Raw genomic sequence first — 13,618 nt, forward strand, 5'->3', positions numbered from 1 at the left:
CCTGGAGGTGTCACAGGACGGTTGTGGCTGGGGTGAGAGTAGCAGGAACCCATGAGCACTGGGGTGTGTGTTTGTGCCTGTGCGCCTTGGGATGTTTTAATGCATGTTGAGGGAGGGACTATGTGTGTGAATACAGTTGTGAAGGTGTGAGCAAGAATGCATGCATTCACAATTTGTGTAGGTGCAGGGAGGGTTATAAGCTTCTGTAGGAATGGGTGAATAAGTGTGCACAAATGTAGGTGCACGTGCAATCGAATGTGTGGGCTTGTGTGGCTCCATGGGTGCCTGTGATCTCGAGAGGGTGTTTGTAAGTACGCGCGCATCTTCGCAATTACGAGGCTGTGTGAGTGTGCGAGGATGTGGATAACATGATGAGTGTGGCAGTGAGTGAGGAGATGCATCTGAGCGCGTGGGCACAACTTTCTATGCCGATGCATTTGTATGGCATGAGGGATACCCCAGAGTGGGCTGGTTTGTGGGACCCTCTTGGTCCCCTGTAAACACTAAACCATTGAAGAGATCGAGGGCAGCATTTGCCCCCCGCCAGGGAGGAGGGCCCCCCCCCCCCCAGCCGAGAGCAGGGAGGATGGAGAGGGCTGCCCGGTGCCGGCGGAGCTCAGACGGGTGGGGAAACCCTCTCCGCCGCTGCCGGGAGCGGCGAGCAGCGCTGGGTAGAGCCGGTGGGCAGGATCCGGTCATCCCTCCGCCCCACTGACGGCTCCCCGGGCCAGAGCCAAAATAAGTTTTGCACCAAACCACGGGAGCGGCTTTCAGATTTAATGGTTTTGGGTTTTTTTTTTTTCCCAACGCCAACCCTCCTCTCCCCGCGGGCAGGCGGGTGCGGCGGCAGACGGCGGGACCGGCAGCAGAGGGTGCCCCTCTCAGTCCTCGCCCGCCGCTGCCCGGGGGGAGCAGCTGGGACCGGCCGCATCCCGGGGGAATGAGCACCCCAGTTCCCTGGGAAGAGTCTGCCTCGGGCGGCCATCGCCTCCTCCCATGACATCCTCTCCTCGGGACCAGGCTGGGGTGCTGGCTGCCCCCGTGCCTCCGGTCTGGGTCGGGGGAGCGCCCTCCTCCTTCTCCGAGGCTTTCCGAGAGGTGCTGACTTTTGAAATTGGGAACACCCCTCCGCAGCAAAGGGGCCGGTGGGGCTGGGACCCCTCCGGGTGGGGGATCTCCCAGTTCTGGTCCCTGCACAGAGGCAGCTGCAGACCCACGGGGTTTGCAGCCCCTTCGCCATCCCCAGGGCTCGACTCTCACCCCCCGGGGGGCTGGCAGCCAGAACCCCCCTCCCCAGCTGCCCACAGCCACAAACTCCAGGACAAAACGGCCCCCTCAGTACCTGGCACTGCGGAGACCCTCGGCTCCTTTCCCCACCCCAGTGCTCTGCGCGCACCCATCGCTGACTTTATAAGGCCGAGACGGGTGGTGATTTTTGTTTTGGGGGGGTGGGGGAAAGCAGGAGAAGAAGAAACTCCTTTCCTCGTGTGCTCTTCCCTGCTGTCATTCACTCTGCTCTTTTCAGCATCCAGCCAATGGAGAGTGAGGGCCCGCGAGCAGCAGGCCTGGGGTAGCGTGATTGATGGGCAAGCGGGGCGGCGGGGCGATCGCGATCGCACTCCGCTCCGAGCTGCTCCGCGGGGCTCTCGGTCCCCACGCCCGCGGCGGCGAGGGGTCCCCGGGGCACCCTTTTCTGTCTGTCTGTCCGTCTGTCTGTCTTGGGTGCGTGGCTCCCGGCTCAGGGCGGTTATGTCTTAGTGGCGTGGGGTTGCCGGGTCTCATCAGTGTGCGTTGGGTGTGAGGGGGGGGTCGTGTCTCTACTCTTAGAGGCTGTTGGGGTGCGTGGCGGGGTTGTGTCCCGAGTGTGCAGCTCCTGCCCCTCGGCTGGGCACGGCTGGGGATGTTCAGCTCCTGCGCCCGGGCTGCGCATGGCTGTGCTGCTGTCTCTTTGGGCTGAGGGTGTAGCTGCTGTGTCCTGGCTGTGCGTGGGTTGTGTTGGGATGCGGTACTGCCGTGACTGAGGGTGTCGGTGCCGTGTCTCTGCTGCTCGTGGGGTGCCTTAGGGTGCTGTGCCTTTAGGGTGCGCGGCTGCTGTGCTGCGGGACTGAGGGTGTAGCTGCCGTGTTCCGTGTGTAGTGTATCTTGAGGTGCGTGTCCAGGCTGTGTGTAGTGTCTTGGGGTGAGTGGCTGCCGTGCTGCGGCGCTGAGTGTAGCTGCCACCTGCCTGCTGCGCGTGGTGTGTCTTGGGGTGCACGGCCGCTGTGCTACGGGACTGAGGGTGTAGCTGCCGTGTCCCTGTTACGTGTGTTGGGGTGCTGTGCGTGGTGTGTTTTAGGGTGCGCGGCTGCCGTGCGATGGGACTGAGGGTGTAACCGCCGTGTCCTGACCGTGTGTAGCGTGTCTTGGGGTGCGCGGCTGCCGAGCTGCGGGACTGAGCAGCTGCCGCCTCCCTGCTGTGCCTGGTGTGTCGGGGTGCTTGTCGGGGTGCGCGGCTGCCGTGCCATGCGGGCGTAGCTGCCGCGTCCCCGCCGTGCCTGGCTCTGTTGCGCTGCTCCGCAGCTGTGTCAGGGGTGCGCGACCGCCGTCCGATGGGACCGAGCGCGTAGCTCGGTGTCTGGGCGGTGCGGGGCTGCGCTGCCCTGCCCGGGGCTGCCGTTCGGCCCCGGTGCCGCGGGGCGTCGTGGCGGCAATGGAGCACCTCGGCGCTCACCACCTGCACCAAGGCCAAGCCGAGCCCATCAGCTTCGGCATCGACCAGATCCTCAACACCTCGGAGCCGGGCAGCTGCATGGTGTCCCACCCGCGGCTGCAGGATTCGGCGGATTACGGGCTGGGCTGCATCGTGGGCAGCGCTTACAACACGGTCACGGGTGGCTACGGGGCGAGCGGCGGAGCGGCCGGCGCCTACACCGGCACCTCCTGCAGCATGGGCGGCCTGCCCGGCTCCTACAACGTGAACATGGCCGTGAGCATGAACGGCAACACCTTGAGCTCTGCCGGCGGGGTGATCCGCGTCCCGGCCCATCGCCCCGTGGCCGGCGGCGTGCACCAGCCCCTCTCCGCCGCCGTGCCCGCCGTGAACGGCATCAACAGCCTCACGGGGCTCACCTTCCCCTGGATGGAGAGCAACAGGCGGTACACAAAGGACAGGTTCACAGGTGAGTCGGGACACCGGGACCCCCTTTTCCCTCCTTGCTCCCGCAGCACCGCTCCCTTCCACGCCGCCCGGCCTCGGTGCCGTCTGGACAGCAGGATCCGGCCCCGGGCGGGGGAGCGCTCGGGATCGCCCTGGGAAGCCGGTCCTGGAGGAGACCAGAAGCTAGAAAGGCCGGAAAATTGGGCGCATTCTGTCGCCTTTAAATGCGTTGTTTTGTTTGTTTTCTTGATTGATTATTTTAAATTTTTTCTTTTGTTTGTATTTTATTTTTTATTTGTTTTGGGTTTTGTTTTGGTTTTTTTTTGTTTTGTTTTGTTTTGTTTAGTTGTTCGTTTGTTTTGGGTTTGTGTTCGATTTTTTTTGACCTAGAATACAGCCCGGGAGAGGCAGGCAGAGACCAAACGGGTGGGCAAACTCCGCACGCCTCCCGCGAGCCCCAGGCAGGGCTGTCTGTTCTCGGTCACCCGACCCGACACCGGAAGAAATTTTCCTTTAAAACAGGGATAATTCGGAGGCCCTGCCTGACGGGAAGGGATCCCGGCGGCCCTGGCCCATGCCGGCCGCTTTTGGGGCTGTTTTTCCCGTGCACACCATAACCAGGCTGGTTTTCCCAGGCTGCGGGTTTCGGCTCAGGCTTTCCCTCGCCAAAACGGACTTTTTTTGCAGCTCCGATCCGGGCTCGGGCTGGAGCCGCTTTCCGGCCGTTTCCAGGTGTTTGTGGGCTCCTCTTTGGGCGCTAACAAAGCAAAAACTCAAACAACGAAAATGAGAAAACAACCGAACAAAGCAGCGAAAATGCAAGGGGAAAATAACCAGCTCCCGCTCCTGCAGAACCCGCACCGGCCCCTCTTCCCGTGGGCCAAAACCGAGGCTCAATTTTTGCAAGTTCACTTTTAATTCCGGCCCGACGGCGCTTGGCTCAGGCGCGGCCGCGGGCGAGCGAACGGGCCGGTCCCTGGCCGCGCCCGGCGGGTTCGCGGAGCCTCTGCCCGTCCTGCCCGGCTGGGACACGCCGAGAGTTTTCTCCAAATATTTTTTGTTCGTGGGAGGTGAAAAAAAAAGAAAACGCAGAAATATTAAAAGAAGAAAAAGGAAAAAAACCCCAAACTAACCAATCGCCACTCGCGTTTCCAGCTCGGGACGTTATTTCCCGAGTCCGAAGCGCCGGGGCCGAGGAGGCACCGGGTGCCACCTCGCCCAAAACAATTCAAACCGAGCCCCGTTCGCACGAAGCGCGGAGTCCGGGAGCGCTGCTGCCGCCGGTCGCAACCACCAGCCCCTCCGCCTCGGGTGACCGCCTTTCCCGTTCCAAAGCCGAGCGGTGCCCGGGACAGCCGCGGGCGGGGGTCGCATTGCGGGGAGGGTCCCCAGCCCAGCGCCCGGGAGCCGGAGCCCCTCTGCTGATGTGTCGCTGCTTGCTTCTTTACCTCTCATCCCCCCCTTCTCCCGTGTCCTCCCCAGTTGCCCTCTCACCCTTCACTGTAACACGCCGTATAGGTCACCCCTATCAGAACCGTACGCCCCCCAAGAAGAAGAAGCCGCGCACCTCCTTCACCCGCCTGCAGATCTGCGAGCTGGAGAAGCGCTTCCACCGGCAGAAGTACCTGGCCTCGGCCGAGCGCGCTGCCCTGGCCAAGGCCCTCAAAATGACGGACGCCCAGGTGAAGACCTGGTTCCAGAACCGGCGCACCAAGTGGAGGTGAGGGGCTGAGGGTCTCGGTGGACCTGGGGGGCAGATGCTGGGAGAGCAGGGCCTGCTGCCACCAGCTCTGCCAGGGGCATTGAGGGCTGCACGTGGAGGAGTGTGCATATGGGGGTGTCACGCATGTGTATGTGTGTGTGAATGCCTGTGTATATGTGTGTGGATCACAGCCGTGAGCCGTGTGCGTGCATGCAGCGCCTTTAGATGTGAATGTGCATGTGGTGTCTGTGTAGGCTATGCGTGTACATGCCTGTGCATGAGCGTGCATGCAATTTGTGTGAGTGGGTGCACACCTGTGGGGGTGTGTGCAAGCAGGGTGTGCGTGTATAACCACACAGTGTGTGTCAATGCTTTTGTGTGAAGTCCATATGCACGTGGGTGTGTACACATGCAGTGTGTATCCGTGTGTGTGCCTGTGTGTGAGTGTGTGTGCAAACTAACCATCTGCACATGGATGAGTGTGTGCAGACAGTGTGCATTCCACGTGTGTGTATGCTGCGTGAGCACACTGGGTGTGCGTGCAAGTAGGCGTGAGTTTATGCAACGTGGATGAATGCGTGTGTGCATAGACATGTGCATGGTGTGTATGTACAGTGTACTGTGCAGGGGGGGACGTGCTGTGGGTGCAGGCGGTATCACCGGGAGCCCCCGGGGTGTAGCGGCTCCAGCACCGCTTTTCCGGGAGCCTTGGCCCGGTGCTCATGGGTGGAGGGGAACAGTGGCAGCACCGTGCCCGGATCCCGCACCCAGGACTGCCGGGAGATCTGTTCCTGCATAACGCGCAAATTTTCACCCCCGCAGGGTTTACAGCACCTCGTTGCCAAAATGACTTTTTTTTTGTGTTTGTGATTTTTTTTCCTCTCCTGCCGGGTGTGCCGGTAAAAGCTCCATGGTGACCCTGCCCCTCCCAAGATGCAGTTTCCCGGGGTGTCCCTGGGGCAGTCATCCCAGTCCTGGGAGCATCCCCTGCCCTGCCCCGGGCTGGGGATAGGCACCCTGCAGGGTTGGGGGGGACACCCTGGACAAGGGGCAGCTCCCCTGGCGGGTCAGAGCAAGGCGGGTTGCCCGGTGCTGAGCACTGGGACACATGCAGGCAGCAGCTTCTTCAAGGTCGAGGAAAAAGTCTTCCCCAGGGTCTCCCCGAGGGTGAATGTGACCGATTGCCGGGGATTGCTGTTTTGGATAAAAAAGAGCGGACAAGAAACCTGAAACTAGAGGTGCGGGTGAATCCCCACTTCAGGCCTTTCTTAAGGAGCCCATGGAAAAGCAGCCCCACAAGTGCCAGGAAGTGTCCAGTAGTAACGATTCTGTTGGCCAGGAGCAGAGTCCTGGAGAAGGAACAGTCCTGCCGTGACCTGCTAAACAGGGTCAGCTATGTCTTCTAACTTGGTTTCCTAAGGAAGTCAAGCAAATACGGCTTGGCTGGCTCACCGTCTGTCTGTCAATACTCCCTGAATCTGTTGGCTAAGTTCAGTCTCTGTTGGCAGAGGAGCAGAGGATACAAACCTATTCATATGTTTCACAAAAACTACCTGGGTAAAGAGAAACAAAATCCTGTTTCTGGCTCAGGGACAGGCTGCAGCCTAACCTCAGACACGGGAGAAGCCTCACCAGCCTGAGCCAGAGGGACTCAGGCTTGCAAATTCTGCTTGCTTGCATCTGTGCATGCAGAGTTGTGTTGCACTGGAGATGTGGATTCCCCTGCACAGGTTACTGGGCTCTGAGCAGTGCCTGGAGCACTGGGTACTGGAAGGAGCTGCTCACAGGCGCAGTCTGAGCTAGGCAGCAGGAAATACCTGAGAAAAGAGAGTTGCTTTAAGGCCTTTGAGGGATTTAACTGTTTAAATAAATCTGGGCTGGAAGGAGAGTCTCATCTCTGTCTGTTGCCTGGGTGCCTTTACTAGAGCGAGGTGGCTGTGTGATTCCTTCCCCGGATTTGGGCTCTTGCTTGAGACATGGACATCGTGTTTAGTTCCTTCCTCTGACCAAGCAGATTTGAACCTGCAAATTCCATCTTGATGTGAATACATTAATGGAACATCTGCTTGGAGCAAGGAGATATTTGGGAGCCTGGTGCCTTTTGCCACAGCCAGGTGCTCACAGCTACTGTGCTCCTGACCGCCCTGGATGTGGGGGTCTCTCCCTACTCCAGGGAGCATCTCTTCATTGTGCAGGGAGTCATTAAATATTCATTGAGGCAGAGACAGAGCCGCTCACAGGCTGCACAGGGAGGGCTGGTGCTGCTCTGAGCCCCCTCTCCCCGGGATGTCTGTGGTGAGATGTTGACACAGTGATTAGAGCAGGGACTGAGCCCTGAGCTATCTGCTCCCGGATGGGAGCCCTGGTTGCACGCCTGGAGGCTTGGGTGCCCTGCAGGCCCATCACCTGCATCCAGCCCTCGCCCGTACCCCTGGTGGCAAGCCAGGGACCCCCTGCCCTACGCTCTGAGGTGTCACTGCAGAGCTCCGAGCTGCCACTTCCAATCTCTGTAGCCAAAGAAGATGAGACATCTCATGTCCCTCTGTGCTGTTAAATTAAAAAGCTGCCATTCCCTCATCACTGATCCACTGAAGCTGAAGGGAGGGCTTTGGCTGGATCCGGGGTTGTGGGTGAGGAAGGGGTGTTTTGGCGACCCTCCCAGGACCAGCTCTGTGAGCTGCCCCAGGCTTTCCCAGCAGCATCATTGAAGGTGCTGGGTGATGTTCACCAGTAAAAGCAAGAGGTGTAGCCTCCAGACAGACCTGCCATCCAAGCAAGAGAGAGGTGGGATTTAGAGGTGTTCAGGCCATTTCTCCCTATCGCATCCCCTCCTTCCAGACTGCCCAGAGTTGGGACCCTACCAGTGCTGGAGAGGACCCTTGCCAGGATCAGCTCTGCCAGTGTCATTCCAGATAGATGCGTGTCCAACCTTTTCTTAGCAACTTTCTCTTTAGCTCTGTCCAGATATTTTATTCTGGGCTTTGATTCTCACTACTAAAAATGTGTTTCTAGTTTTCAGCCAACATTTTGCTGACTTTTGTCCTGCTTACCACGGGCATGTTGTCACCTTCAGCCAGACCCTGGTCAGCTGGCCACCACAGCCCAGCACAGGGAATGGCAGGCCTGGGCTCGCAGGAGGGAATACTCAGGGCGACAGTGCCATCTCCCAGCTGTGTGGCACTGCCACTTGGTGCTGTTTCACCTCCCTCCTGCCCTGCTCTCCTCACCTGCGAGCTTGGCTCTTACTGCTGGGCAGTAGTAAGGAATCGCACCTTTCACAATCCCATTGTGTGCTCCTCTGGGTGTTCTGTCTCCGCTTGGATTTTTTCACACAGGCAGAAAATAAACCGGAGCTGTGGGCTTCTCCCAGCTCTCTTTGATGAGAGCAGTTTTTCCTGGGGCCAGTAAGATAGACAGGCCCAGCGCACAGCTTGTGGTGTTACCGGCAGTTTGTGGACCCTCTTTTCTTACCTCTAAGCACCCAGTGCAACTCTTTCTTGTAATGCCCCTCCTTTGCTCCCTCAGGTCCCCCTAACTGCTCCCTTTCTCCTAGGAGGCAAACAGCAGAGGAGCGGGAGGCTGAACGGCAGCAAGCAAATCGCATCCTCATGCAGCTGCAGCAGGAGGCCTTCCAAAAAACCATCAACCAGCCCATCCAAGCTGACCCCATCTGTGTCCACAACTCCTCACTCTTCGCCCTGCAGAACCTCCAGCCTTGGTCTGATGACTCCACCAAGATCACCAGCGTCACCTCTGTTGCCTCTGCTTGTGAATAACGCTGGCACCCGCCGGTGCACCTTCTACCGGCAGGGCTGTCCTCAGTGGGATGCGTGGCATCCCCGTTTGTTGCCTGGGAAGGCTGGCACCCTGCAGTCCTCCAGCCACACATGCATCCCATGCTTTCAACTAGGGAAGCTCTCTGTGAGGACCAAAAGGAAGGGAAATCGCCCCAAAAACTCTCCCTGTCTGTGGGATTACTGCAGGAGTGGTGGAGCCTCACCTCCCCCCAGCTCTTTTGTTCTCTTGAAAGTCTCTGGTGCCGATCATGAACTTGCTGACATGCTGCCAGACAAAAGCCTAGTCCTGACAGACACGGCTGCCGGCATTCGCCCAGCCAGGAGAGAGAAAACTTCCTTTGGATTCCACTGCCAGTGGTGCAAAGCCTGTGGTCACCCTTATATACCCATATATATATATGTATATATATGTGTGTATGTACTTTGGACTGATGGCTTGAAACAAAAGGATGAGGCTCCCTGGAAAGCGCGCCTCTGCCGTGAGTCTCCTCTGGTTGTCCGTGCGGGAGCCATTCGGGGATGCAACAAATGGAGGAAACAGCAGCAATTTCTGCTTGCGCCAGATGGGAACCCTTCGGATCTCACCTCACTGTCTCTCCTCCCCTTTTTCATTAATTTCTTCTTGCGAGAGGGGAATAAGAGAAGGATCTGACAGACTCCTGAGGACGGTAAATATGATATCTCAATTGTATGAAGAACCCAAACTGTCCCCGGCTGCCACGGACTCAGTGCCCATCAGCGTGTGTTTTAATAACAAGAAGACCTTAGTGGCAGTTGGTGGGGGTAATGCAGTTTCTGTGAGTTATTTCCATATCACTTGCAAAATGTTGTCCAATATTTTATTTTACCTGTTTCCCTTTAGAAGGTGATTCCTGATGGCAAAAGATCGATTTCAGTCTCAACCATTTAACTTAGTTGTTTCTTTAATTGTACCGAGGGAATGAGACACAATTAAACAAAGCACTTCTTTTAGCAAAAGTCAGGAATATATAGATATATATACAGTATATATTTTTCAGTTACTTGTAATCTAAAGCAGCACTGCCAATTTAAGTAGCTAGTACAAACACGCAATCAGAAAACCTATTTTCAGTGAGAATTTTAAAGGCACCCATTCTTTTGTTGTTTTTTTTTTTTTAAGTTATGCACTTACAAGGTGGTTTATGTGTATTCATTTTATAAAGTGCTTGTGTAATTTATGTGGAAATGAAAAGAAAATAAAAAAAAAATTCTCCAGGGTACTGAATAAATCATTTAAAGCCTTGCTCTTCCTTGTGTATTAGTTCCCCAAGAGAAGACAGCATATCACAGCTAATGCCGAAGCCTCTGCCATTTGTTTAAAATGAAAATAGAGTTAGCATTTCCATTTGACTTTGCTCACTCAGATCCATTTTTCTTTGGAAGCTCCAGAGGTTAATTTGCTGTATTTTAATCCCCGATCCTCTAAAAGTTCGCCGGCTTTGACCCAGCAGTGTTTTTAGTACCTACTTTAATCAAAGTCTTTCTAGGGAGGTTCTGGGAGAATGGGAATTGCGCAGGGACTTGGCCTTAAACACGTTGAATAATTTCTTGAATAAGATCTTGGAATGGGGTCTCGCTTGGTCTAGAGGATCTAGAGAGATTCATGTCTGAAACTTTATATATAAAGCCCCATTTGGATTTAAAGAAATGTTTGTTTTAGTGATAACCTTGCGGGGAATTATTCTAGGGACACTGCATTCTGTTCATGCTCAGCCCTGTTCGGGGACATCGTCCTCAGCTAGACGAGCCTTTCTCAGAGGGAAATCAAACCAGTGGGAAAACTCCTATTGGTGTTGGAGGACAGGATTGAAAAGGGGGGGCCAGCCATGAGCTGCTGGTGGGGACCCACAGATGTGGCCCTGGTGTCCAGGATTTCTGTGGGATGTGGGCAACAAAATACCCAGAGCCTTTCATAGCCGGTGGTTGATAGCGTTCCTGGAAGCCGGGTCCTCTCGGTCCAGCATTGCTGGGAGTTTGTTAAGGGAGTGTATGAACAGCCGGCTTTATCCAAATGATTATTGCAGGATTGGGCTGAAACTTTATGGTGCTGCAGGATTTTCCCATCCTGCAGTCCACCCCACAGAGGAACACAGAGAAACATCCGCCGTTATGGAGAGACAAGAAGACAGGGAAAAAGAAAGACTAAAAAGGGAAAAAGAGAGATAAAATGCAGGAAAATAAGTAAACAAGGAAAGCACATTTTTTGAGATAACTTTAAAAGATGCCCCCCAGAACCTGCTAAAATAAAATACTTTGTATTTTTTCCAAGATAAATTTCACAGCAGTCTTCTGTTTGAATTCTGTTTCCTACCACAGATAGGTGTTTAGGAGCTGATTGAGCTAATTATTTAATACGTGCTCAACTTTGCTACAAAGATAATGCTGGGCTTAGGGCTTACTCCTTCAGAAGGCATCGCTGTGAGCAAATCTTTAATGGTTCACAGTTTGTTGCAGTGTATGTTTTTGTTTGCAAGGTTTCTGCGTAGGAAAAAGCACCGACCACAAAATATTAATAAAAAAAGATGATGGAGCTCACTGTTGATATTAAAAGTGTTTTCTATTTTATTATTATGACACATCAATATCTTAAAATTTAATTCCAAGACAGCCATTTTATAATATCCACATTATTCAGTTCATATTCCAAAATGTTCCCCAGCAAAGTTGAATGTATGATAATGCATGTTCAAGGGCATGTGTTTAGATACAATATTTAACTACATCATGTTCCTGAAACTGTTGACTTCCTTCTTTTCTTATTAATCTTTCCTGTTAAAAAAAAAAAAAGACCAAAAGAAAAAAAAAGAAATTTGAATATATGTAACATTGGAACCAGAGAAATAGTTAATCAGTCTTTCTTGTCCCTGGAAAGATTATTTCTGGAAGGAATTTCTTTTAAAATGTTTCTTCTGTATTCATATTTAAAATGGGCTTAGTGGCAGGAGGTAGTTTTAGTATCTGCATATGTGCTTCCAGATATTAATATGATGATCTGTACCCAGACAATAAAAGTTGCCTGAAATATGATGGAATTAAATCAATAAGCAATGACATGAAACGATGACACATAATGATATGTTTTGTAGACTGACACCACCTCAGCCATATCCCGGGGCCATCCATACCACGATGAAAGCTGATTTAATTTTTTGTATTCTACCTATTTGGGAACAGGAATAAAATTGCATTAAGATACCTTGAAAGTCATTTCCCCTTTACCTCTATCTCAAAATGTAGCGAATCCCAAATGTGAAATGGGAGTTAGGGAGAAATGTTTTTCCACTCTTTGCCTCTATTTAGGAAATATAGACTAAGATAGAGTGAACCTGGGCTGGAGTGGGCAAGCCTGCGCGATATCTGCAGACGGGGACACATCGGCATCGCAGAAGAGCACATCATGGTCGTACACCTTCTGTTGCCTGCAAAGCTGGCAGGAACCAAGAGCTATTGATTATGTTGGGTTGGCTCGGGGTACACCGAGCTTTTAAAAGGAGGAGTGGGGGGGAAGAACTGTCTTTGCACAAGTGAGTGGAGTATTAAACATCTGTGCAGCGCTGGAGGAGATGAAGCCCAGCTGGACATGCTTTGGTTGTCTGGGTCCGGTCCCAGCTCAGCAAGCTATGCAGCCAGAGGGAACCAGAGGTCTGGCCCCCATTTAGCCCATTAGTTAAGCATATGAATCATCCCAACTGGTTTGTCTCTTTGGAAGCATGGGCCCAGGGAAAGGCGGAAGGGTTTTTGCTGGAGCCTTCTGCCTTGAATGGAGCCCACAACTGTGATTTTTCCTGGGCACAGGCCAGCACGTTCGGTCCCTCGCAGTACACGCATGCCCCATTTTCTATGTGAGTACTTAGTAAAGCCCACAAGCAGCTTTTCTTGGGTTGCATTGTTCCATCTCTGGGGTATTTCTTGTATATTTAACACTGCTTTTCCTGCAGCATCATCTGTGAGAGTCACCTCTACATGGCATCTGCTGAAGACCCAGGCGTGTGTACATGTTCTCTAATACAATTTGTATAATTGATAATAAAGAGAGGCTCTGACCTCATAAACACCCATATATTGGATCATTTTAATTACCTCACCAGGACTCTTGATCAGTATTTTCAGATGTGCTTCTAATTAATCAAGCCACCAGAAAAAAAAGCTTAAAACCATGGCTGCTGGCTCCGCGTGCTGTCAGCAGGAGCCCAATCCCACAGGAGACAGCCCCCTCCTCGCCACCGAGGACAGCTTCCACGCAGCCACGGGCTGCATGGGGTAGAAAACACAAGCTGATTTACTGACAAAACTGAAAATGGATTTGCTGAAAACTGTTTGGGCTACAGAAAAAGCCAATCCTGTCTGGGGTTCTGGGACAGCTGGAACTTTTTGAGTTAATCTTTCTTTCTTTTTTTTTTTTTCCTGCCAGAAGCAAACTGACTGCATGAGGCTGATTTCTTTGTGCAACAGTGAGCTTTGATGTCTGCTTATGTGGAAAACAATTTGGAACTATCAAAATATCCTGGTTTGAAATTTTCTAAATGAAAGGTTCTCAATTTTTGAATAATTTTTTTTTTAAATGCTTTTAGACAAATGCTGAAGAAAGAAGAAAAGTACGCAAAGATATAGATTATCACAACAAGATTCTGCTGCAGTCAACCCCTTCAAATTGTCTCCATTTTTGCAGGTCTTTTGATTGTGAAGTTAGCTGGGACTTGATTTTTTTTTTAAATTATTGTTGTTGTTATTATTTTTGTCTTTGTTGAAGTAGGAAATTTCTGTTTAATACATTAGTGCTGGCCCAAGATCAGGACAGAAGTTCTTTGCCCCTATTCCTTTCCATTAATCAGAAACTTCTTGTTATTTTTGTCATTTTAAATGGGTTCTATATGTTTGTTCAAGTCACTTTAGGGTGTATTCGAAGAGATACAATTTTTCTCCAAAGATGTAAAGAAAAATAATCCTGATTTTCCAAATTTA

The 13,618-nt window shown here is 52.8% G+C and overlaps 1 protein-coding gene across 2 annotated transcripts; it reads left to right on the forward strand.

The window, feature by feature from the left end:
- The first annotated feature begins 814 nt into the window (after positions 1 to 814).
- TLX1 (T cell leukemia homeobox 1) lies at positions 815 to 12,595 on the forward strand. 2 transcript variants are annotated; one of them, XM_054072199.1, is made up of 3 exons: positions 815 to 3,158; positions 4,619 to 4,856; positions 8,392 to 12,595. In XM_054072199.1, exons 1-3 carry the CDS (start codon positions 2,690 to 2,692, stop codon positions 8,612 to 8,614), a joined length of 930 nt encoding a protein of 309 aa, XP_053928174.1. In that variant the 5' UTR covers positions 815 to 2,689; the 3' UTR covers positions 8,615 to 12,595. The 2 variants fall into 2 exon arrangements, with proteins under 2 accessions (XP_053928174.1, XP_009559767.1); XM_009561472.2 differs by having other exon boundaries at positions 821 to 3,158; positions 4,655 to 4,856; positions 8,392 to 12,588.
- Positions 12,596 to 13,618: the final 1,023 nt, after the last annotated feature.

This window comes from Cuculus canorus, chromosome 7 (assembly GCF_017976375.1).
Source record: "Cuculus canorus isolate bCucCan1 chromosome 7, bCucCan1.pri, whole genome shotgun sequence".
NCBI lineage: Eukaryota > Metazoa > Chordata > Aves > Cuculiformes > Cuculidae > Cuculus > Cuculus canorus.

What these genes read in the sequence shown, in the direction of transcription:
- TLX1 (XM_054072199.1), top strand. Translation starts at nt 2,690, where the DNA reads ATGGAGCACCTCGGCGCTCACCACCTGCACCAAGGCCAAGCCGAGCCC. An exon ending in CACAAAGGACAGGTTCACAG is followed by an intron (nt 3,159 to 4,618) that starts GTGAGTCGGGAC and finishes TGTCCTCCCCAG; the next exon opens with TTGCCCTCTCACCCTTCACT. An exon ending in AACCGGCGCACCAAGTGGAG is followed by an intron (nt 4,857 to 8,391) that starts GTGAGGGGCTGA and finishes CCTTTCTCCTAG; the next exon opens with GAGGCAAACAGCAGAGGAGC.